The 25,786-nt window shown below is 39.3% G+C and overlaps 1 protein-coding gene across 4 annotated transcripts in view; it reads right to left on the bottom strand.

Moving 5' to 3' along the window:
* The window catches only part of ELMO1 (engulfment and cell motility 1), a 334,494-nt gene that overhangs the window by 147,938 nt on the left and 160,770 nt on the right, over positions 1-25,786 (bottom strand). For all 4 annotated transcript variants that reach the window (XM_044454468.1, XM_044454459.1, XM_044454476.1 and 1 more), the window contains one exon: positions 11,189-11,297. In XM_044454468.1, coding sequence (XP_044310403.1) covers positions 11,189-11,297 — 109 coding nt within the window. The remainder of the gene's footprint in view (positions 1-11,188; positions 11,298-25,786) is intronic.

Here is a 25,786-nt window from a genome sequence, read left to right as displayed (position 1 = left end):
TCTGCTTATTCTGCAGACTGAGGCCTTGGACTTCTACCCCAAGGACCTCCCTGTCAGCACCACTATCTTGAAACCAAGAAAACCAGAGTTAAAGCACTTCCCCATCTCTGTGTGTAGAAGGGCAAGCAGGTCCTGCTGGTATCTTAGTGTTTAGTTAAATCATAATTTCACTGTGAGATTGGCATCTTAACCAGGATTAACAAGCCGTGGTTACCAATAAGGTGGGTTCACTGATCTCAAATTTGGGGTTCACTCCCAAAGTCAGGGTGTACAATTTATCACCCCAAACAGAGTAAGACTTTTCAGGAGAGATAAGCAAAAGCAGTGTCTTTTTTTGCTGGGAGGATATTTGTTAGAGTGGCAAAGACCACTTGAAAAAAATCAAACACCACTGAAAAAACCCAACACCTCTAGAATCAAGAATGGTGGCAGCCTTCTCTCCCACCCTCCCACCATCTTTCAGAGCTGGAGCAAGATCTTAGGATACTACTAGACTGCCTTATTTCCCAGCATGTCCCAGGATATTGCTCTGGCATCACAACTTTGATTTTAAATGGGAAAAAGGGAAAGGGTAAAGGAAATGAAGCTGTCTGTCACCACTCATTTGGATTTTAAAACTTTCCATTAGAAAGAATCAATTGCCACTGCAGCTGGTACACTCTGTGCAATACACTAGACAAAGCATCTTGGCCCTCACACCACCATTTGGCTCGCACCTGGGAATCCAGGCTGCCATTTCAGTTTGGCATGAAGCATGATTTGCTACTTCTGTGGAATATGGATCTCAATTCTAGAGAAAGTAATATTTTAGATGCCCAATGCCAGTCAGGGGGCATATTCACTGCATTCTCACAGATTACAAATTCTGCAGTATACATCAGCTTCTTGATCCATTCACATGTGGAGAGAAACTGTTACCAGTATTCAAACCTACAGAAAGGACCTGTTCCCAGAAGTGCAGCTGACTGGTACAGCAAGAGAAACAAAATGTGAAATTGCCTTAAGACATGTCTGAAAAATCTAAAAGCCCCTATCTTCTAACCTATAAATTAGACAATATTTTGAAACAAAAGTGTATATGAAAATGGATTTTCTTAATAGCACAAAATATTGCCACCTAGTATACTTTCAACTATTTAAAATACTTAAGGCACAACAATTTTTAACACATGAATATATCCCTAAAGAAATTAATTCACTACTTTGCTGTGAAATTAAACCATTCTATCAACTATAACAGAATGGTCTAAATAAAGGCAGAAGCCTTAATACCTAACTTGATGTGAAACATTAAACACCAGTGATGCTTTTGCTCCCTGGCTGATATAGCAGCTTGGTATAATTATCCCTAAAGGCCATTTGATTTTATAATATATTCACTACTATAAAAATTTACATAATGTTTTTCAATTCCTTATTAATATGCAAATATTAGACATAAGATGGGAAATATAGCTAAAATGAAGCCTAAGAATATCTGATAAATACTATGCAGGCTCCAATACACACACATCCCCAAATGGTAGAGCAGCCTACTTTCTTAAAAAGGGGGGGGGGGAACAGCTAGAAATACAAACATATTATCAGTTTGTTATATGTGCCATTGAATTTTGCAAATGTATATTTGAAGGCAGAGAATTAACCAGAACAGATAGAAAATATTACCCACAAAAGGTGTTAAATGATTTCACATTGCTCTGGGCATGGGGAATTGGTATCACTGTTGAAATCAGTAACATTAGTGTTTTCGATAAGCATGTATTTGCATACTTTCTTTGGCTCACACATTGAATTTGCACCTCTTAATACTAATGTATTTACTGTATATCCTACATTTATAACCTGCTTTCCTCCAAGTAGCTTGTTCCTTTCCCATCCATTTTATCTTCACAACAAGCCTGTATGGTAGGTAAAGCTGAAAGACAGTGGCTAGTTAGAGTTGCCCAGTCAGCTTCTTGGGTCACTGGGGATTAAAAGCCAGGTCCCCACTCCTGGTCTAACATTCTAACACCACAATTCAGCATTTTATTTGTGCAACAGCTTCACTCAGATTAAAATTTCTGCCCTTCTTAAGGACATGAGGTAGTTTATACAACAATCTTGTAAGCCCAGGTCTTCTACATACAAACTGCAACACATAGTGAATATTTGCATGCAAATGCTTATTTTTCTTGATCACACTTGGACTCTGCTTGTCCTTCAAATGATGTGGGAGAGCCTCGCATATACTTCCCAGGCAGTCCATACAACTAAGCTGAAAAACTGTACCAGAAACCTTACTGACACATGGTTTGCTAATCATCAAGCGTCATCTGCCCTGGGTTTGAGCTACCGCATTGCCAGGAGGAGGACTTGTATTCTGATAGCTCAGAGATAACTTCAGGCAGAGTCCTCAGCACTTCTATACTTTTTGACCAGGGGATGTAGCTCTCTCATCCCTGAGGATGACTTCCCTGAAACTTAGTTTGTCCTCAGCAAGGTGTGACATTGCAAAAGCAGACATAGGCCCCTCAAAAACTGCAGGCACTGAAAAAGTTCTGCCTTCTTCCTAATCCTCTGAGCTGACTGTAGTCCTTTGCTGGGACAACAAACCCTATGAGAGAATATGCTAGTCAAATGTGCTTTCTGTTGTGTGCTGTCCAGGGTCCTGATATCACCCTCTCCTTGCATGCTGTCATCACTGCCTACTTTCCTACCTAGAACAGATAATATGCAAGGTTGCAGATAACAAGAAGTCACTAAGAAGGAACATTCTTTCCGGGCTTCTTGTAGCAAGTTCAGCTACTGTGCGTTGGAACCTGGAGCAGTCTTGGGTCATTAAGTTGGTGCCCACAGATGCTGTAACCCAACTTGGCTAAAAAGCCATGGTGGGCTGTGGTGACCAGGACAATCAGGTGAGTGTCGGGTTGTAGTCTGCTGTTTCTGGATCTCACACCAAGACAAGACAACAGGTTGCTCCCCCAATTACATAAAAACCCATTTGAATGTCAGAAGATTTTATCCTGCCCTGTGTCTATGCAATAGTTTCTACATGTGTAAACTGTCCAGAGATGGCTATTGTGACAGTAAATAAAAGCTTGAAATAAATGACTAAATGAATTAATGTCTCCACTGTAGATATCTGATTTGTGTCCATTCATTTGGTTGAATCCAGTCTTCATCTTACTACAGGCTGGGTCCAGTGGGGTTACTCCTATAATGCAAAGTTTCTACTGCTTGTGGAAACCCTGTCTTCATCCTTGCACAACTGTCAAATCCAATACTTGATGCTACTTATACAAGCCATTGCCCAAGCTAATCTGCAAGACATTGCATAAGTTGGTCTACAAGGCATTGCACAAGGACTCCTACAACTCATCACAATTTTGCTGGCAAAACAATTTCCCCCCTAACATAACATGGTATATAATCCATTAGGTTGGCCCCTCAGGGATGTGTAAGAATTTCATTCCCATTCATTTTGAGAAGAATATACCAAAAGTTGTTCATTTATTTTTTTCAAGGGAAAAAAGAGATTAATAACCATTCAAACATTAGAGAAACTCAAAATGACAGATCCACCCATCTATCCAGAGAGAGAGCTTTCAGTCCTTAGGTTTTAAAATCTGGATCCAAATCCCTGTGGAATTCAGTCATGACTGTGCTACTGAATAAGAGATACCAGCTTCTCTTCTCTTCTCTTTTTTGACATGTTCCACATCTTTCCAGCTACAAGGCAGGCTGGTGCAGGAGAGTAAGAATTTCATTCCAGTGTGCTTTTGATAAGAATTTATCAAAATTTGCAAATTTATTCCTGTTTTATGACAGGAAGAACTTTGGATAGTTAAAAAAATCAGATGTTGGGGAAAGCAAAATGGACAGTTTTGTCCATTCCCCCTTATGGCTACCTTAAGTTCTATTCATTTTAATAGGTCCATCTAAGCATGACTAGATCAGGATCCAAAACTTCTGTTATGTGGTGACCTTTCTGCTTTGACTTAAGTGTACTTTAAATTTATTTTAATCCGGGGAAAAAAACATGTGTGTGCACATTCTACAGTTCTCCAATTTGTCTCCAAAATATTCTTTCAAAGCCAAGAGAGGAATTGCAACAAGCTGTAGTAGATTTCTTGGGCTGCTGATAAGGGACTTTAGCTCTAAAGTGGGCTGTTGTTTTTCTCCAATTTTCTATTGAAAACCTTTCCATATTTGATGACATTTCCCACATTCCCAACATTCAGGCAAGGTTTGGACAGGTGACAAACTACCATGAAGATGCTAAACTTCTGAGCCCTTTTTAACTATCTCTCAAACCTAATGTTGCAATTCAATGACTATCAGGTGAGCGATCTTTAGAGAAACAGGTTTTTGTGACCTTTTGCAACACAGCCCTGCTCTGCTACTGCTTCCATTACTTCAATACAAAAGATAAATGGTTATTTTCATCCTTCCAATTGCCAATTTAATTCTTCTTATTGCTACCTCCAGGATGTTTCCCCCCACTTAGGAAAAAAGTGTTGTTGTTGTTTTAAAAGTGTTATTCCTTCTAGCTTCCAAAAAACTGAAAATGGTTTTTAAGAGTAGAGAAGACAACCCTGCTAATAAAACTCCCATGTTTTGATTCAGTCTTCTTCCACTGTTACTGAGTGAGAAAAGAATTTCCACTAGATTCATGGCTGGCTGCAACCCTCCTTTTTCTAGAAAGCTCTAATTAAGCCTTGGCAGAAAAGTATTTTCATAATAGAATTCTTGCCATATTTGACTTAGGTCATTAAAACATAACTCCCCCTCCATAACTATACAATGTAGCCGAATAATGCTTAGGTGTTAGCATGAAGTGAAGGAATATTCCATTGTAACATTCAACAGGAGACACATTATACTGGTTCTATGACTTAGGAGAGGAGCGTCTCTCCAGCACCCAATACTTTTTAAAAGTCAGTATTTGGGAATGTAAAATATTTCTCAGTCTAGAGCCACTTATTAAATGTGCAAGGGCCAAGACCTGTTTGAAAGCTACCTCTTCTGTACTGGAAGCACCATCTCTTCCTTGCAAATTAAAGCCCCTTCTCTGCAGGCACTTGGTGGGAAAATACTGCAGAGATGCACAGGAACACTGCTTTTTACAGCCAATTTGCAGACGCTGGAAACCCTAACCCTAAACAAAAGACTAGAAACCCATAATCTTCCCTATAAGAAGTTCAGATTCTTAGTGTCAATATTGCAAAGTTTGGACTCAAATTAATCCTCTTATTTTCTCTTATCCACTAGAGAAATCTATATTATTCTAAGTGGGGGATGTGCTGCTCTTGTTAATTATTTCTATACTGTCCAACAGTTGAAAATCTCTGGGTTGTGTATAACTATTGCTACTATACAATAAATATAGATTTTATACAGTAAAATATAAATAACAGTAGAAACACCATACAATTTCAGTAAAATTTAAATCCAAATATTAACAATTTAAACAGCTAAGGCAGGTTTATATAGCTCAGCTTCCTAAAGTGGCTGGCAACACCCACCCCACCCTGATGCCATTTCAGGCTATTAAGTGCATCAGCACAGGAGGCAGTCTTAACTTGACACTGCAAGGATAATTAAGTTGGAGTATGTAGCAAACTTGATTTGGGAGATTATTCCATAATACACAGAAAAGGCTCTCCCTTCCTTCTTTCCACCAACTGAGGCTCCCACACAGCTGGCAGTCAGAGGAAAGTCCTAGATATTGGCCAAAGTATTCAGATAGGCTGTGACTGGGAGAAGCATTCTGCCAAGTATTGCAGCACCAGGCTGTGCAGGGCTTTATAGGTTGAAGCCAACCCCTTGAATCAGGATCAGAGGCTAGTGCAAGCAGGCCAGAACTACAATTATGTGTTCAAAACGTCTGGTTCTGATTATCAGTCTGGCTGCTGCATTTCGCAAGGGCAGGGCCACATAAGGCAAAGAGAACTGACCTGATGGATAGCTGGAATCTACCCAATATTTCCTGATAGAACCAAAGCTGCCTAGTATGGTAAAGATAACCCCAACCGGTTCCTTTCTAACCCAGGTGAGAAGTGCACAGTGTCACAGCTCAGGGCACAGCAGTAGGAACCAGGGCAGGGCAATCAGGCTCCAGGCAATGGGGGAATAAAGTGGAGCTCTGTATATTGATTGATTGATTTATACAATTTCTACACCATTAAACATTTTAAACCATCCTTAAGTGGTTTCCTTATAATATTAAAATCACAATTACACTGAAAATATAAATTCAAAAGCACTACTATTGCAATACTAGTAATAATACAGAGCACTACGGAAGGAGTAAAAGGGAACAGCATGGTTGATTTAATTATGAGCCAAAGACAGCCTGGGTGAAGAAGAGTACTTTGTACGTACTGTGTGAATATGTGCACAAAAGCCAAATGTCATGGGGTTATCTGTTTTTTCAGCTTGAACATCATCATATCCCATTATACGTTTCCTGTAATACCTATAACAATCCCCCAACCTGTGCAGGAAACACTCCACACATATGCCTCAATACCAGAAAACATATCCCCCCAATCCAGGTCATACTTTCCCTGCTATAATTTAGAGCCAAGGCAAAATAAATTTCAACAAAAGGCCACAGAGACCTCCACTTTACTGATCCAGCAGTACTGCGCTGACCTCTTTCAAAATCTGCAAAGACCTGACAACTTGTAGCTTTCTCTGGTCATGGTTTCAACTGATCTATGCATCACTGAGAAGGCCAGGCAAAGTTTAATTGTTAGAAGCTAATTTTCTGAAGACTTCATTAGCAAGAACATTTATGCAGGAAGGAAAGTGACAGATGAGACTTGAAAGTCGACTGGAAAATCAGTGTGCTGCAGTTAAGTATCCTGCCCTAATTGCAGTGCTGGTTCCATCGGAATGTTCTGGCTCTTCCAATTACTCATTTACATTATTTTTATGGCCCAAGGCAAAAAGATATGTTGGCAAAGATACAGAGCAGTATATGCCCCACTAAATTTTCTAATAGTTTAAAGCTAAACACTGTTGCCAAATGGATGACAGATAAGTGCAAGAATGGTGGAAACTGTCAGGTTTTCTTGAAGATTCTTTCAAAGACCTCAGCCATTCTCCAATAAAGCCTCTGTTGCATTTATAATAGTTTCAGCTTCCTGGCTGTGTCAGTTAAATGATTTGCTGAGTATGTAGGTCAGAACCCAAAGAACTATAGAACAAATCGTGCATCCTGTGCGCCCAAGAGAACTTTCAACTTGATTTTTTTAAACAGCAGCAACCCACCTCATATCCACTGCTAAGTAACAAACCACTTCTTAATCTGAAGCAATGTTCCAAACCATTTATGATGAGCTCAAAGAAAAGATGAAAACTTAAGCCTTTGGTCCTATCTAATGAAACTCTTTGAATCCCAGCCCTAAGGCATATGTAATAAAGAAATTGGACTCCGATAAGTATTTCCAAAAGACAGTAAAAAAGAACTGTTATGGCAAGGAGCACAAGTAATGTCCAACACACATGTAATTTGCTTACCAATTAATTATGCTGTTCCATTTTACTGCTCTTTACTGGATTATTGTTATTGTTGTTGTAATTATAGCTGCATTGTTTTAGAACTGTATTTTCAATGTGATTTTAATTGCAATTTTAATATGTATATGGAAATCACTTAGCACTTTTCTTAATATTTAGCAGCACAGAAATAGTACAAATCAATCAATTAACGTCTAACAAGATATCCTGATTTATGATGCAGCACTAGTTCTGTGCTCAGCATGCCTCAATTTGCTTTCCAGTGCAACTGAAAAAAGTACTCATTTCATTTCAGCTGGACTGGAAGAAGATGATGTAGAGTGCAGGATTTGTTCTACTTAAACCAACACATTTTCAATTCAAATTTGTTTCTGCTGACCTCTCTGCATATTGACCTTGACTATCTGCCCTTCCCAAATATTGTAAAATCAATGGCTCAAATGAAAATCCTCCCCACCCCCCCACCCCCATCCCTGTATGAAATTGCTCTCAGCTGATCCTGAGGTTCAAGTCTTGGTGCTGAGTCTCACACATGATTTTTGTAGTCATTATTTTTGGGTCAGGATTATAGGTGGAGAACAGGTTGAATGTATTGGTAATGGAGCAGTTGCCCATGTCTTCCATCACAGATGAATGCCCTATTATACATACCTATTTAAATATTTAGCTTACTTAATAGATATGAGCTCACTTATCAAAAGACTGCTTCACCATTCCACAATGAATAAAATAAAAAAGAACAAAAACCCTCCATGATGAACTTGCTAAGGTCTTCCTCTAGAAAAATGCCCTTTAGTCTCTTACTAGGGCCTGGCCAGACATTATAATGTTTGCATGGAAAGCAGAAGGGTTATATAACGATGCAAAGACTCAGGCCAGGGAGAGAAGAGCTGTCTTCCTGTACACTTACAACCACCATTATTTCACAGTTCAATGGCCCTCAAATCAATCATATGACAGTAAACATCAAGCTATGGCTACTCTGAAAAGAGGAACTTTTAGGTTGCACAAAATCATCTGCAATAATAGGAGGAAACCAAAGATTGCACAGCAAGAGACATGTAGCAAGTCTAAACACAGATAGCAAATTCACTCAGATCTGTGTGCTTCCATTTTCCATCTATTTGCATAATACAGTGGTACCTTGGCTCACGAACTTAATCCGTTCCAGGACTCCAAAATTTGAAGCAGGCGTGCTGGGGGGGGGGGGGGGCGGGTGCGCTGCAGGGAGGCGGACGCGATCATGGTCATCACCCGATGCAGAGTTTGTGAACGGAGGCAACATTTTTGGTCATGAACTGAGGCATTTGTCTGCTGAGGTACCACTGTATTTCCCTCAGTAAACAGCCCAATCTAAGGACAGCACTGAAAAAGGTACTGAAGAATTGTTTGTTGGTTCACACTATACATTACTGAAATACACAGCTACTACCAGTGCAGGTTTCCTCTTGAGCTGGCTGACGATTTTAGGAGAGAAGGGAAATGCTGAGTGCTCTGACACCACCTTAAATGTCTGAACTCCGGCAGTTATGCATGTTAAAGTAACATACAGCTTGGCCCTTAAAGTGGGATCCATGCATACTAAAGATGAGCACGTCACATTTTCTCACAGAAGGTCCATGTATTAGATCAAGTTATGGCAAGCCATTAAGATGAAAGCACAAGAATTGCCTTTTGCTTGAAAGACTGATCCGGCCAGCACCAACTCTAGTATTTCACATGACAAGAACAGCAATCAGTTCAACTTTGGAAACAGACATTTAGGATGAAGGCAACTGAGACCTGATCTACAACATTCAGTAGTCACTGCAGTTCCAGCCCTTAAAAGATGTACTCAACTGCCCTTAAGTTTGCAGGTACAGTAGAAGAAATATACCGCATGGCCTTAATGCTTTTCAAAGCATTTACAGAAGCACTGCAAAATGCTGAAAGCAAAGCAGTATTCTTAAGTAGGGCTTTTAGTATCTTGGGGTGTTTAAATGCAATGAAATTGAGAGATTTTAAACTCTTTTCTCCTAAGAGGTGCTACATTGCTCAGTAGTTTGAAGACTGAGCAACCATCTTTGCACTTTAAGAAAGTTTGGACCATTAAGTATCCCACAAGGAGGAAGTAGTTCATCATGTCTTTTAAATTATATATCTCAGAAGTTATTTTTAATGCATTCCAGTGGAAGACTAGAAGCTATGAATTTCTACAAAAAGGACCCTTGCAGCATTAATACATATTTTGAAATATTACGCATATAAACTGTCAGATATAACTTTGCCCTAGACTGTGACTGATGATTTTGGTACTGCAAATTTTATTGAGCAATGTAGCCTTTATTGTCAATTGAAGGAATCATTCTGTGTGCTCTCCTAAAATGACAGCTCGAGTTTGCAAGTCTCAGCATAACAAATCAGATATGTTCTTTGTTCATGGAGCAGAAATGACCTGATATATCAAACAACATATTTTCTTTGGAAGGAATATGCTTTGCTTGGAAAGGAAAAAAAATAATATGTTGTAATTGTTGAAAGCAGTCCCTGTTAATTCCAACCAAAGATCTAAAAATGAAAATGATTATAAAGTACTGCATATTAAAGATTCCAAGCTACTTCCATTTTCTTTAATGTGCGTCATTCTACCTCTAGAAAATGTCGGGGTTGGGAATTGTTCAGATCTCCATAAGGTTTCCACATTCTTGGAGCAGCAACCAACAATGCCTTTTATGGGCCTACTAGTGAAAAGTTACTTTTCTGCCCACTAAGCTGATGTAGAAACAGAAAGAGAGCACCTTTGGTTCACGAATTCCTTCTCTCCATTCCTTTATATTGTTTACTCATACCAGCAATGAGAGCATTCATTTAAAATAAGGCAAATTGATTTGGTATTCTAGTACCGTAGTGCAATTTGTGGCCTTCCAAATATTTTGACCTACAACTCCCATACTTCCTTCCCATTGACTGATGCTCATTGGAACTGGGGGCCAGAACACCTAGAGGGCCACAAGTAGCCTGTTGCAACATTTAATATGACTGAGATGCCATGCCATCACATTTAAATACGTTTTACTATTAGATACAAGTTCTTCCATTTTTATTTTTGAAAGCTGATTCACTGATTTTTGTTTTTGAAGAACATTTTGACCATTTAATATTTCATGAAGAAGAACTAATTAGTAATGCCTCTTAAATTATGTAGAAAACATCTGAGCCAGGCAGAATAGACCAAGTTTGCCTGTCAACATAGAATCCATCCCCCTGCTCCCATCAATGAAAGGAACGCACTGTGTACTATTTTTCAGAAACTCAAAATCAGCTCTTGGCCTATATTCAGCAAGTACTTCTGACAGCACAGTGTTTTTTTCACTGCTGGGGCTTAGTACTTTCTTGCTGAGAAGAAAGTCACACACTGAATTATACTACCAATAGTAGTTATTACATCAGTGCTCTTTTGTCTTGTTAAGTACCTGGAGACTACAAAAACCCATCACATACTTTTGCACTTTCATTTAGCAATGAACTGAAATGAATACCCCCAGCCAAGATGCTTGAGTATTCAAGATATGTGCCATGTAATTCACTCTTTAGGCACCAAATTGGAGTCAATAGCAAAAATATTTTTAACTGTGGCACAGCTCACCAGAACTGTACCAGTACACTACACAAGGTTGCTTTGACAATGCATTGACAGACTTACGTAATTCTCCTACTTTCAGGATATCACACAGCATCTTTGTTAATTCAATACTACTTCGACCGAACGGACATTCATGCTTGTCTTCTCGGCTGCTGTTTTCTAAGACAATCTGAAACAGAACAGACCACTGCAGCTTAGAAAATGCATGTCCTTATCTGCTCAGTAAGAACTATGACAAAATTATGAACTGGGTTCAAACAGAAGTTTTCTGTCTCAAAATGTCAAAATTAGTATGAGTTAACTTTAAAAAAAAATACCCTTTGTTTCTAGGCAAATTAACAGGGAACATTTTTCTTTGCAGAGAGCAACCAATCTATCTGTTTCTAGCCTACAATCATTGTAACAACATGCTAATACACATATTTAATTTTTGGAAGCCAGTGTGGTATAGTGGTTAGAGTGCTGGACTGGAATGTGAGAGTTCCTGGTTCTAGTCAGCCATGAAGTCCAACTCAGCCATGAAGCTCAATGGGTGCCTTTGGGCTGGTCAGATTCTTGAACTAATCTACCTTACAGGGTTGTTGAGAGGATAAAATGGTGAGAAAGAGAATCTTGTAAGCTGCTTTGGGTTCCTTGAAAGAGGAAGAAAGGTATAAATGCAATGTGGCTAAAAATACAATGTAATAATAAACACTGCAGTGTCACAGATGCAGATTTATTTATTTATTATTTCAATTTATATCCTGCCTTTTTCCTACAAAGGGCTCAAGGCAGCTTACATCATTCTCTTCCTTCATCTTCTCCCCACAACAAGAACCCTGTGAGGTAGGCTGGGCTGAGAGTCTGTGACTGGCCCAAAGTCACCCAGTTGGCTCCATGGCCGAGCGGAGACTAGAACCCAGATTGCCTGAGTCCCAGTCCCATGCTCTTAACCATGCTCTACACCAAACTGGCTCTCCCAGATTTAGAACATGGAGGCTTCAAGTGGCAGTGGAAGCTCCCAGGAAGAGCCAGATTCACTCCCAAATCCTTCCTAAGCCCCTCCGCCCTAGTTTGGATCATGTATCCTGTCCTCTGAACTCAGGGAGGTACCACTGCCATTAGATTCTTGAGAAATGGACTTCCAAGTTCAGGAAAATGAAAAAGTATTGTTTACTCATGTTGCCACCACTCCAAACCCCATCCTACCACTGAGAACAGAAGTGGTAACATCCATTGGGTCTAGGGGCTAATTTTGGCCACTTGGAACCCAGCAGGGGCCACATTCCAGAAGCAGGGGGCTGTTGCTTGCCTACCCCTGCCCCAAAATAAGCCATGACCACATAAAAAGTCATTGCCACCTAAGGTGCACCCATGGGCAGGGTGATTTAAGAGTGATTTTGACAGCTGTACCAAAACTCTATGGAAGTTGCTCCAGGACACACAGAGGCAACTTGCAGTCATGGCGTAGCTGCAGAATCACTAGCCATGGTCCTGAAAACAAGCCACTTCTCTCCCAAGCAACCCCATCAGTTCTGTCCAGGGTCCTGATTGTGCCCCTGCTTCTGGTTAGCACGGACTTCCAGCCATGACTCCTGTCCTCTCACTTGGGTTAACACCCCCTTGTGGCTGTAGATGGATCAGAACACAGCAGTCAACAAACATCTTACCTCCAAGCAGCTCTTTACATATCAGTTTGCCTGTGAGGAAACCCTATGCATCATTGCAAAACCTCCATGTTTTGCAGAGGATGACAGGATATGATGACTGCTTTCGGTTCATGCTAATTGCCACCAATACCAGTTGAATCTAGCCATATCCATGCCTGAGCTGTGTTCTGGCAATGTACACAACACTTCCACACAGCCGTGCAAAGCAAGCAAAGATAACGAACGCTGTCTTTCAGGGAACCTCTGATAATCTTCTAAGGATTTCCTCCAAGCATTTCCAGCATTTTCCCCAAGAGCACAGTTTAAAAACCACTGAACTAATGTGTACAAAGTTATATGGAACAAAATGACAAATATGAAGGTAAAGGATTGTTTAAAACAACATTTTTAGAAGTCATGGTGCAATTGTTAGGCATTTTTAAAAGTTTAGGGTGAAATACACACCTGCATTAAATCCCACCCTGATTCCCAAATTAGCATTTTAGAAAGAAACTAAAGTGATGTGTAGGCTTTTGTGTGGGCTATCTGTACAGTAATGAATTCCAGTTTGAGATGATATTTATGATAGAAAGGCATGTTTAGAGCACTGGCAATGGAAAAATTTACTTTATGCACACACCTTGGTTTCAGTGCAGCAGAGTAGCAACTCATTTTAAGTGAGATACATCTTACTACACCTGACCCTAAGTGGATCTCTGCATATTTTATCCATGAGCCAAAGCCACGATGGAAATCACACTATAAAGGCACAAAATGCAGGCACTGCACAGAATATCCAGCTGGAAGTTGGACTTCAGTTGAACCCTGAGAACTCTACTTTTCCTTAAAAGAGAAAACATAAGCTTCTAATCTTAATAATTGATAAGAAAAAATATGCTGACAGTTTACACAGAGAAAGAGGGGGGAGGGGGAGGGAGAACATCTGGATTTAAATTTTAACAGTCAAGACTTTTTTCACCTGATTGTTGCAACTGTGACACACTGCCTATTGAGACCTCACATCCCTATTTATCTATTTATTATTTGCATTTATATACCACCCTAGTAGCCCAAAGACCCTCATATTCATTTATTTATTTGATTTATAGCCTACCTTTTAAAAAAAAACTCAATGTGCTTTACATAATTCTTATTCTTCTGCTTTCAATCTTATCTCCAAAACAGCATCTCTGTGAGGTAAGTTGAGTTGAGAGCCCGTGACTGGCCCGAAGTCACCCAGTTGGCTCCATGGCTGAGCAGGGACCAGAACCCAGATTGAGTGACTTCCAGACCTGCATTCTTAACCACTATACTATATTGACTCTCTCATATATTTTGACACCTCTCTAAGAACTCCCTTTTACATTGCAACATGTATGAATTAATGGTAGCATGAGACATGTGTCATGTCATGTGCTTTCTTACCCCAGTAGCCACTGTGGAGCATGGGTGGCAGAGAAATAGGATGATGCATTGCCATGCCACACACTTTCACACAACACATTAAGGGCACAGAAGTGGGAGGGACCTGAGTGCATTTCCACTGACAACTCTGTGTTTGTTGTCATGTTCTAGTTCAGCCCAGAGTTTTAATGTCCACACACAGAGAGAAAAAGCTAGAATTTCCTTCTAAATGATGCACACTTTTCAATATGTAACTTTTAAGAAAACCTAGGTCTGGAAATTAATTCAGAATAGTTTTCCACAGAGAATTGTATTTTGTGATAAGCTCCACAACTGCATTTTGTGATAAGCTCTACTACCCGCTCTTCAAACAGAGGGAGAGAAAAGCCTAAGTCCCAAGCAACCGGCACTTGGCCTGAAGATCAAAACATTTCAAATGTCTTCTTCATATCAAACAGTACCTTGGAAGCACTGTGAATTTCCTTGAAAGACAAGCATTTAAAATATAGCTCTTTGTGGGATTTCTTTCTGCCAACCTCACTTTCTATTGATGCATGTTACCTACAAAATAATCTGGCTTTATTTGAATTGGTGCAGGAAAAGCTCAAAGCCTCCCACCCCATGCTAGGGATTCAAGTCTATTTGTGTGGAAAAGATCTGAAAGGTGAAGGGACAAAACCTGCAAAAACTATATAGTGTGTACTTTTTCACTGAAGAAAAATTAAAGCCACCAACAAAGGGGAGAGTTTGGAGGCATGGAACGATGTTTCAGAATGCTATTCTAAATAATTATTTCAGTCAATAGACTATTCATCTAAAAGTACTAAAAATCTGCCAGATGAACAACAGAGCCAACAGGCAGTGACATCTAGAAAAGGAAATTGAAGTAACCAAGGATGATGTTCAAGATAGCCTGAGAGAATTTGGGGGCTTCCAACCAGCAGAGCTTGAAAAATTCAGCCTGAGGAGGACAGAATATTCTTCCATGTTTACTGGCCCAGGAGTGACTAGAATATCAGATCAAGAAAGAAAACACAGCTTAGATATGATAAAAAGGTATCTAGTTGGAGCCATTCACATTCATTGAGACCTCAGAAATACTTCAAACCTTCAAAATAAGGTGCTTTCAAACCACTCTGGAGTTGCGAATACAATGGAGTATTGTTTTCCACCTTGGGCAGTTCAGGGGTCAGCCCAGATATTGTGGCACGTGAGACAGAGCCTGCAAATGCTCCTTCCTCACAATTATCTGGAGCAGGTTTTCTGGGGGTTGCAGGGTAAAGTAGGAATCTACAAAAATGGTCTCCACTCCTCTTCTGTTAGCAGGGGCATCTGCTGGATTGAAAATCTTGCACAATTTTCAAGGCACACTTGGATTCAATCCCCCATTTCCTGAAGAATTTTTCCCATGCTGCCAAAAATAAAGGTTTAAACCACACCTAATTGAAATGCTATGGATAAAGTACTGTAGGTAACCTAAGAAACGCTTCTGCAGTTTCTGTTTTTACATTTCTACAGATTCCCTTCAGGAACATGGTACTTACTGAATGAGTCATCCCTTCTGCTTTCACAGTGGAAAACTAACAGTTCTCAAGTATGACCGAAATAATAAAAAGTTCCAGGCAAAGAAGCAACCATGGTATCTAACGTTAGATTGGCACTCTTCTCATAACAAAAATTAAACCCCACGTAACAAAGGATGCTGTTTGACTGGCAATTTAGACACAGCTAACAGAAACAAGTAATCATAAGCAAAGGAAAATGAAAGGACAGGAAAGAAGGTATCAGATTCAGCAATATCTTTGTTCTTTCAGTCATATTTGCTGGTTCTCACATGGTCTGTATATTAAGAGCTAATGAATGTGTAAGATATTTAAAGGTGAGAGTTTTTCTTCATGTGTTATAAGACAGTTACAGTAATCAAAAAAATTTCTCAACTGAAAAACAGTTGAGAAGTATGTTGCAATTAAAACATGGAAAATAAAATAGCTCTCTGAGTAACTGATACCCAAAGTCTACCCATATTTACAGCACAAATGAAGAGGAAAAAAAGGTTTCATTTTGGGCAGCAGAGAAGATACTATACCACAGCTAGCTACACACATGTAATGATAAAAACTTTCAGATCCACAATTATTACAAGTCACATGCAATAGAAAATTATCTGAGTAAACAGAAAGAAATCATCAGCAAGCTTAGCAATAGTCAAAGTAACAGTTATAATATTGCAATATTTTATAATCTGTTGCAACATGCTGTGGGTGAGGTGGAGACATCTAGTTTTGCTTAGATTTCCTTTAAGCCTCTGGCTGAGAAAGGAGCTAAATAAGGAAATGGTGAACAAAAATACCAGAGCCAAACAATGCCCCCAGCAGAATCATGTGGTTCAGCTCTTGGTGAACTTTATTGCTGCAGCTGAAGTTCAATATGTTTGAATGCTCTGCTGAAGGGGAAGGCAATGTGGTGTTAGTGGGAACGGCTGTCCCCCCAAACCCCTTTCCTGGTGCCAGCCCAAGTGCTTCACTACTCCCTCTGTTTAACATGAGCACATCTTCTTACTGGCAGCTGAGATTACTGTGAAATAGGTTTCTCCTGGTGCTGAAAACTACAGGATCAAAGGAGTTGCTTGTTTTGTGCTCACTCTTTCGGACAGGTTACATGTCCCTTGCCACACCTCCCTGATAGCCATCTTGCAGTGGTCCCTAGAACAGTTTCTCAAAATGCCAAATGTGCCCACAGCCCATAAAAGCTGCCTACCCCTGTTCTATCCTTTGTTTTTCAGTCTGCACTCAGAAAAGTAGCAAGTGAAGGAGACATCTAGAATTCAAACATTATGTGCTGTCCTTCAAGTCGCATCCCTGGGAAAAATGTTATAAATGAGTTGATACCCATGCTATGGGACCATGTCTTTTTAAACTTAATCCTTTGGCTCTATTCTCCACAATTATAAACGGATCAGGCAATCCTGTTTCTCACTAATAGTAACATCTACAGAATTGCCTTTTGCCTTCTGTTTGTTTCCTGCCATTTTGAAAATCAAGTTTTCAAACACCCGTTCTAGGTGGCTGCATACCTGCACACATCCTAACTCAGCTTTCACCCTTCCAAACATTCTGCTGTTCTGTTTGAGGTCTGCACACATGCCCATGCATGCAAGTGTGCACGGGCACACATGTTAGGATAACAGCATTGCTAGCTACTTCCACAGAGTCCAATGCTATTTTTTCCATCAGAAGTCAAACTGTTTTGTTTTGTTTTGTTTTGTTTGTTTATTTAAAGTATTTATATGCCATCCTGTCATGAAAGCCTCAGGACGGCTCACATACTATGGTACTTTATGAACGTTAGGAAAGCAATCAAGAGCTGTTTTACTGGATTTGCCACTGTTGTAGAGCTATGACATTATGGGGGTGGGCAGGAGGAAATCAATATGCCCATTACTATGACACAACAGAAAATATCCTAAGAGGAGGAACCACGGGAGAGTGTATGCTTTACATGAAGAAGGTTTCAGGTTTAAACCTCAGCATAACCAGGAAAAGGAGGGCTTCAAAAGTGTTGGGACTTGAGATGCTGGACAGCTACTCAAGACTGGGCTAGATGGACAATACTCTGACTTGTTTAAGAACATATGAAGCTGCCTTATCCTAGGCAGATTAGGTTGCTGGATCTAGCTCATCTGAATTTCTAGAATTCAGAATTGTAACAAGGTCCACAAGCCCCCTAAACAGAACATTCCTACATGGTACTCTACCATGCTACATTGCCATGCCGCTAAACCACTGCATTTACCTTTATACCAAAAGGCCTCACCTTCTTCTGAGTTAGCTTGTTGAACAGACATTTTGATTAAAAGTGAATGATATATCCCAAATGGGCCCATGCTCTCTTGCATCCATTTCATCATTTTCTTTCTGATCTTTAACTAATATTTATTATATATTTTCATTTAGAAAAGTTGTCTGCCTTTTTTTAAAAAAAGAAGCATGAAAATAAATATTCAGCTTCAAGAACAAAGTCATTTATGTTTCCCAGCAGTTTCATCAGCCCCGTCAGTGATCTCCCACAGCTTTGTTAATTAAGGTGCCTCTTGTTACAGAACATTATCACTTCAGATGGATGTTCTGCAGTTTTAATATTTTCCCATACTAGCTAGGTAATAGCACACAAGACTCTGATAAATTAAGCAGGACTTGGAGGAGTGGTAGCAGGGAACAAGAAGAATTGAACAGGACCAAACACACCAAAATAATATTTTTATTATTAAGAAAAATAATAGCCTTTGGATGTTATTTATCTATTTAATGCAGAACATTAATATGTCACTCCACATCTAAACAGATTCCATTTTAATGAACAGAAGGAACAAAACACAATACTGAACTTCGAAAACAAAACAGAATACCACGGATGTTCAATCAGGGAAAGATGGTTGAAATGAAAGTGCCTACAGCAGGTGCTAAAAGCAGTTCAGTGCTGCTGCCTGTCACATCCAGAGGCAGGGAGTTCTACAGAGAAGAAACCAGCACACGTAAGACTACCTAGTTTCCAGCTGGGCTGCGGGCACACTCAGGGGCTATACCAGGAGTACTTCACCTTGATGAATTCAGATGCCAGGTCAGTTAGTAAGGAAGATGCAGCATTTCCTTCTTGCTGCTTAAACAAAATACATTGCTACAATAAAACGCCAGTTCAGACTTGAGCCCTGGCATCAAAGCTGTAACACATTGCAAAGCAAGACCTGGACATGAACACCCCCAATTTACACATACAGAGCATAACTTATTTTATTCATTCATTGCTCAATTTATATCTTGCCTTTCTCCTATAAAGAAGCTCGAAACAATAAAACCGGTCATTAAAAGACAAGCAAAACAAAAAGCCCTATAAGCCAATTTTACAACCATTATTGATGGTTATAAAATTGAACACCAGAAAGTTGGGATATAAACTTGTAAGTATTTATATATCTATATATGGCTATATATCACTTTTTAGGTATACAGCCTCCCAACAGTTTACAATTCTTTTAACCACAGGGTAGTACTGATAAGTGAACACAATAGAACAAAAGATGATATCAGCAAGAAGAACTTCTAAAAAGTCAGACAAACTCATCTGTCTAAAGATCCTAGCAAATAAAAAAGTCTAGATAAAACTAGATAAATAACAAATCATCACCATCACAACAAACCTTGCCATTTATCATACCTATAGTATTACCCCCTTAAGGCTGATAGAAAATATTTGTTTGCTTCCTGCCATCTGCTAATGAGGATGCCCATGGATTCCATGGGGAAGGGCAATCCAGTAGGCAGGTGCAACTGCCAAAAAGTCCTGGTCCTAATCGATGATCTCAGATAATGAAGGCATCTTAGAACCAGATCTCATTGGAAGATTTCCGTATGCAAGAGAGAAGTTTCCCTTCCCACCTCTCTTATAGCTACATCACCATAAATTTGGTACTCTTTGATACAGATGTGTTTGAATATCCATAGTTGCAAAGGAAAGCAATTAAAACCTGTTTCAAGATAATAGTAGTTTGTGTTTTGTTCTGGCATGAAATGCGAGTAGCATGAGCTAGAGAGGAGACATTAGTACCAGCACATATGTTCAACAGCCTTGTTATTCTTCCTTTATACAACCCTTGCTTGGCTGGTTGCCCTTGATAGCATTCGGCTGCCAGATACAGTGACTGGCCATAACACCAGCTAAAATTTTTTGCAGGTTGCTATACGACAGCTTTCTTCCAGCTGTTTGTAAATACAGCTTCCAAGATTCCTGACTACTGGCCATGCTGGGTGGGGATGATAGAAGCTGAACTCCAAACATCCAGAGGGCACTGGGTTATGGAAGGCAAATACCAAAGAATACGAGATCTCTGTTATGCTGGACCTAGGCCATTCACAACTCCAAAGCTTTAAAATCAGCACCTTGGATTTAGCCTGAAACCTAACTGAAGGCAGCCAACATAATTGCTGGAACACTGATGACAAAGATGCTCTTAGACTTAGTACCAGTTAGCAAACTCACTGCTGCATTTTTTAACCACTGGAAGGCTCAGAAACCACTGCTTTCAAGAGCAATCCCAAAAAGCAACCAAGGCCACTTGTGAATCAGTTCAAATCTACAGCTGCAGAAAGTTCTGTGGAAATGTAACTTTTGAAATGTAACTTTTGGGTGCACATGTGTGCACACGCACACATTGCAATCAATCATGAAACACTTCTAATTGTTTTATTACTTCAGGATCTGGACCCAGAAACTCCAAGTTAAAAGGGCTTTTGTAAAGCAGAGCTGAGAAGAACTTCTGCCTGTAACTCTAGAGAACGGGTGGGAGGAAGGTTGATAATACCAGGCTAAATCAGCCTTCCAATTGATGTTTACATGGCAGCTACTTCTAATCTGTGACTCAGGCAATCTGGGTCCAAGTACCTGCTTGGTCATGAGGCCAACTGGGTGACTTTGGGCCAGTCTCAGCCTAAACTATTTCATAGGGTTGCTGTTTCCCAACTCCACAGGGAAAGGATTAGATCCAGAAGAGAAGGATGTAAGCCACTTTGAGTTCTTTAAAAGAAAAAAAAGGGATATAAATCTAATAGACAAATTATTAAATGACTAAATCAAATAAATTATGTCCATTGTTGACAGAATTACTTGCATTGTAGATCATGACATGCTTGAGATAATAGTATATCTCAATTTCACCAAAGCATTTACCCAAATCTCCCATAATTTTCTTGACACGGCTTGGTAGAATATGAGCTGGACAACACCACTGTTGCATTGATCCAGAGCTGGTGGTGCAAATATGGGTGCTCATTTTAATGGCTTCTTGTCAACTTGCAGGGAAGGGTCAAATGGAATGCTACAGACAGAGATGTAAAATTCCTGAAATTTAAAGCTATGTATGTGGTGTAGTAGTGGGACACACACACTCTCTCTCTCACACACACAGAGGTTTCCCCTGTTCTTCTTCTCAGTGGTCAGGAACTGACACTTAGAGGAAAAATTTTAAAAAATACAACACTTATTTTTGTAGCATCTTTTACAGATCCAAAATCACTTTGTTAGATTAGGAATATAGAATATATTATGCATAACTTTGCTCATAAAATTATTATTACAATTAAAGTTAATTAAAAGTAAACTCAGTAAATGTATAATTATTGTCTGAATAAATTTTACTTTTTAATTTAAATGCCTCAACATAATTGTATTAACAAACCCCAAGTTATGCATAATATATTTTAGATTCCTATTTTAAGTCTGGCTTGAACTTCAGCAAACAGTTCTCAAAACATCTGAATCATTCTAGAAGTCAGAAGAAACAGAAAGACCTGAAGGCTGCATATAGCATCTGCATCTGTTTATGAGAAATTCGTAGGAGTGGAATTAAGAGAAATCTGGTCCAAAGGGAAAGCTATTAAGAGCTTAACCAGAAGAAGAAGGAGCTTTAAGCAATCTCAACATATTATTTAAGAGTGTCATTTTATAAACTATCAACATTTCTTCTTTTTATTTTGAAAGTATGTCTGAATTAGTGGTGTCAATCCCATCCCTATTCCATAGGAACCAGGTACTGAGTTTCTGTTAAGTATAGAGGATTTATTTGGGAGCTTGCAGTGACAGGTTTTGTAGTTGGAGCAGCATTCCCAAATGGGGTGGTCTAATTGGAAGTTTTATTAAACACTGCCACAGTGAGCTCTATAGACCTAAGCCCCAAAGACAAACATCCTACATAGGCGGAATAACTCACACATAGCTCCATTACACACAGTGAATAAGCCACAGTGCTTCTCTCAAAGCAGGCTTTAGAACATCTAACTAGAACAAGCTTACTAAAGAATGCATGTTTTTTTTTTTTCACATCTGACTAGGGTTGGGAACTTCCCTTTTGAAATCTCAGAGGCACTATCCAAATAAAAACAAAGCACATTGTGCTCATCAAACCGATGCCGGCTCAGTTCCCAGAGATGTAATGGGTTTGGGCAGAAAGATAAGGACAGCTCTTTCAGTCTGTGGAACATGGAGTTTACCTTGGGCACAAAAGAATGCTCTGACCTCAGAATTGAACGTACAATTCTGCAGATCAGATGAGAGAGCTCCTAATTCGTAATATGCCTAGCAGATGTGATGGCCACTAGGGAAAAAAATGAAGGCAAGCCATTTAGTTCATAAGTAGGCATAAGCTACATATAGGGCTATCATCCCAAAACTTTTGTGAATACCCTCAGAGCAAGGTGAGACTGAAGGAGAGCGCTCGGTATTGATAGTGTCAATTGTTGCAGAAGAAGCAATGGTACTTGAAATGTCTGATCCTGCCACGTATATGAAGGTATGTTTCCAACAGGTTGATTGGAACTCAGAATTCATAGCACTGGAGTGCTTCTACAACTGATCTGAGTGCTGCTACAAGGAATCTTGAAATGTCTCCTCTGCAGCCCTCAGTAGGTATCCAACCATTTCAGGTTTGGTGACACCATTTTTCTTTAGGACTAAGAGGAAAATTACTTGAACTTGCTTGGGATCATGTAAGAGATTCTATGATATGATGTCAATCAGATGCTGAATTGCTTTGAGGAATTTCAAATGTTTTTCTGGCTTGTTCAAGCACTGAATTAAACATGTTTCAGAGCATCTGGGACAACTCCAGGCAATAGCCTTGACAGAGAATGTCCTTGACTGAATGATCTGAAGTGATCGGCAACTGGGTGAAGTTATCTGTTGCTCCAGGCAGGACTAGAACCAATGCAGGAAAGTAAACTTTGGCTAAACATTAGAAACTTTTTAACAGTAAAAGTGTTCAAAAGTGGAACTGTCAGCCTCAGAAACTACTTGCTTTCCTTCCTGCAGTTATCCTGTAGTTGACTGCTGCATTAAATATCCTTTCTGGAACAGAAGATCGCACTAGACTGCTTTATACCAAGTCATGCCTTTGATCCATCTAGCCCAGTAGTGTAGCTTCTGACTAACAAGAGCTCATTCATCCCATGTTTCAAGCAGGAATGTTTCTAGCCCTATTTGGGGATGTTGAGAATAGAACTTGGGAACTTTTGCAGGGCCTCATTGGTCCTTAGGTCGCTTCTCCATAAGAACTAGTAAACAGGAGCAAATTATCAGTTACTTAATGTATCCTTCTCAGGAACCATTTTGATTTCTGTCTTGGATATGAAGTTTGTCTCTAGACAGCCCTGTTAATTGGCCTTTAAGGATCAGGAAGGGGAAAGGAGAGGGTAATTTTGTTGGGGCTAAATGGAGGAAAAAATGGAAGCGGGCACAAAAAGGGATGGAAGAGAAGGAAGAAACAGATGCAGTGGAACCAGAATGAAAATGTACAGTGAAGATGTGATCACACAACAGATTGGGAACATAACAGTCTCTTAAGTAATGTTCTGAATATGGTACATTAGTAGAAGTAACTTGGTAGAAAGTAATTGGCAAAATGTAACATCCTTTTCTTTTCTACTTTATTGCAGAAAAAAGAAAAAAGAAAGCAATTACAGCCCTACCCACTTTTGCAAAAGTAATTGCATTCCTACCCGCATATTTCTGAATAAGCACTACCAGCATCATGTTGAATTTAACTTCAGAAGTTATCACACAACAAATCAAGCAACTCATTTTTGATCAAGATAACATGAGTGGGTTGACGGCTTTTTCTGGAGCTAGCGGAAGGATGTGTAGGCTGCCTTCTATATACAACAAATGCACCGTTTATGAAATATACAGTGCACAATCTGACTGACTCAACCTAATTAAGTTTTGAATGGTCTACATTGAACAGTTACATTTGTCTGCACCTTTATGACTTCTGAAATAAACCTCCTCCCACATCAAGGTTTATGATGTCTCAAAGAAGTATTAAAAAGGCAAACAGTAACTTAACTAAACTGCCTACCCCTCCCAAAAAAGTATGACTCTAATCAAACTCTGAATTGTTAAGTGGCTGCAAGCAATCAAGGACAGAATGCTTCTGCAGAATTTTCTGAGAATTCCAGCTTTTTGATGTTTAAAAATGTAAAGAGTTAGTTTCACAGGCCATGGAGCACAGTACCACACTGTGCAAAGTACATATTTCCATTCCTGCCATCACCAAAAATGTTATTTTTAAATGGCAAGAATCCACACACTGTTAGCAAACCATTAAGACCATGTGCAGCAACAACAAAATTTTAAAATAGTTCCAAAAGCTACAATAAGGTGAAAATGTTTGCCAATATTCTGTAGTTCCTATTGCATTCCAAGACTATCTCTGTATTGAGGGAACTTCTTAATTCCATTCCAAGTTCCCAAATGTTGCTTAGAACTCCTTGCTTCAACAGTAAAACATTCTTTTATCTCTTTAAAGGGAAGCATAAAAAATAGTCATGCCCCTTCTGTTTGAATTACTATTCATATCATTGCTTGTTAAGTGATAAATGACATAAGGACTATAAAAACACTGTCTGCATAAAAATATTATATGGAAGTATCACTATTAATCCCTCCACTGCCATACACTAGGACATTAATGGTCAATTACTCGCTATAATTCTCATTACAGATGCCCAGAAAAATTGTGGGATTAATAACCTCCCCAAAGCCTAAATACATGTACAAAGTTAATGGAAGATAAAAATCCATATCCAATAGTGGCTATAATGTGGACTCAAATGATAAGCAATCCTAGATGAGATAATGAAAGAAGTGTCTACAAAGGGTGACTAGTAATTATGCCCATTTCTCATATTTAGGAGATGCTGTTTTCAAGGATATGGTAAGAGAGGATCAAGAAAAGACAATTAGCCAGCAAAAAAACACAAAAACAAAAAACCCCAACTGATTTCCATAGACTTTATAAACTGTTCAAGATATGTGAGATATAATTTTCTGGAACAAATCTCCTTTAAAGATTAACACACTCGTTATCATATTCTCTGTTACAATTCTCTTTAAACTGACGTCCTAAAGCATAAATCTCCCTTGAAGGCTGCAATCCTATACACACATACCTGGAAGTAAGCTTCTTTGAACTTAAGGGCTGTGCTGTTAACATCCTATTTTATGATGCATTTAACATGCACTGTGACCCAATGCTCACTTTAACAGCCATGGTAGATTTGAGATGGGAAGTCTTGGAAAGGGCAGATCTGAAGGTCACATTCCTTATTCTCTTCTAACCTGGTGATGTATCTAGGAGTCTTTATTTCTCTCTTAGATGTCAAGATGCCCCATACAAAACTCTCAAGAGGCTTTAGTTTTATGCCTGTCTGAATAAAGCTTGTAGATTTACTAATGTAACTTCACATTCATTTTAATACATCTCTCCCTTTCCCTGAACATAAGCCATCCAGATTTAGGCATACTGAATGACTATCTTTAGATGAATGTACCTTGCCATTCAGAACTTCTTCATTCCTCTGTTGGCTAGGAAAGTTTACAAAGCTTACTCAGGCATGCTCTGCTAAAATGTCAGGAAGAATATGCAAAAGAAACAAAATACAGTTCACTGCTACCTTTCAAATAAGCCATGTAGGCAAGAAGTGGGTAGAAAATGAAAGAAGGAAAACAGGAGGATGAATCACCCTTCCTTTATCCTCCAGGTCGAAGTAAAATCAATCACAGCAGATTCCTTCTTCCTGGG

Source organism: Varanus komodoensis, unplaced genomic scaffold, assembly GCF_004798865.1.
Source record: "Varanus komodoensis strain SLA01 unplaced genomic scaffold, ASM479886v1 scaffold10, whole genome shotgun sequence".
NCBI classification, from domain to species: Eukaryota; Metazoa; Chordata; class Lepidosauria; order Squamata; family Varanidae; genus Varanus; species Varanus komodoensis.
The sequence above is the reverse complement of the archived record's forward strand: the minus strand, read 5'-3'. Positions and strand labels throughout refer to the sequence as shown.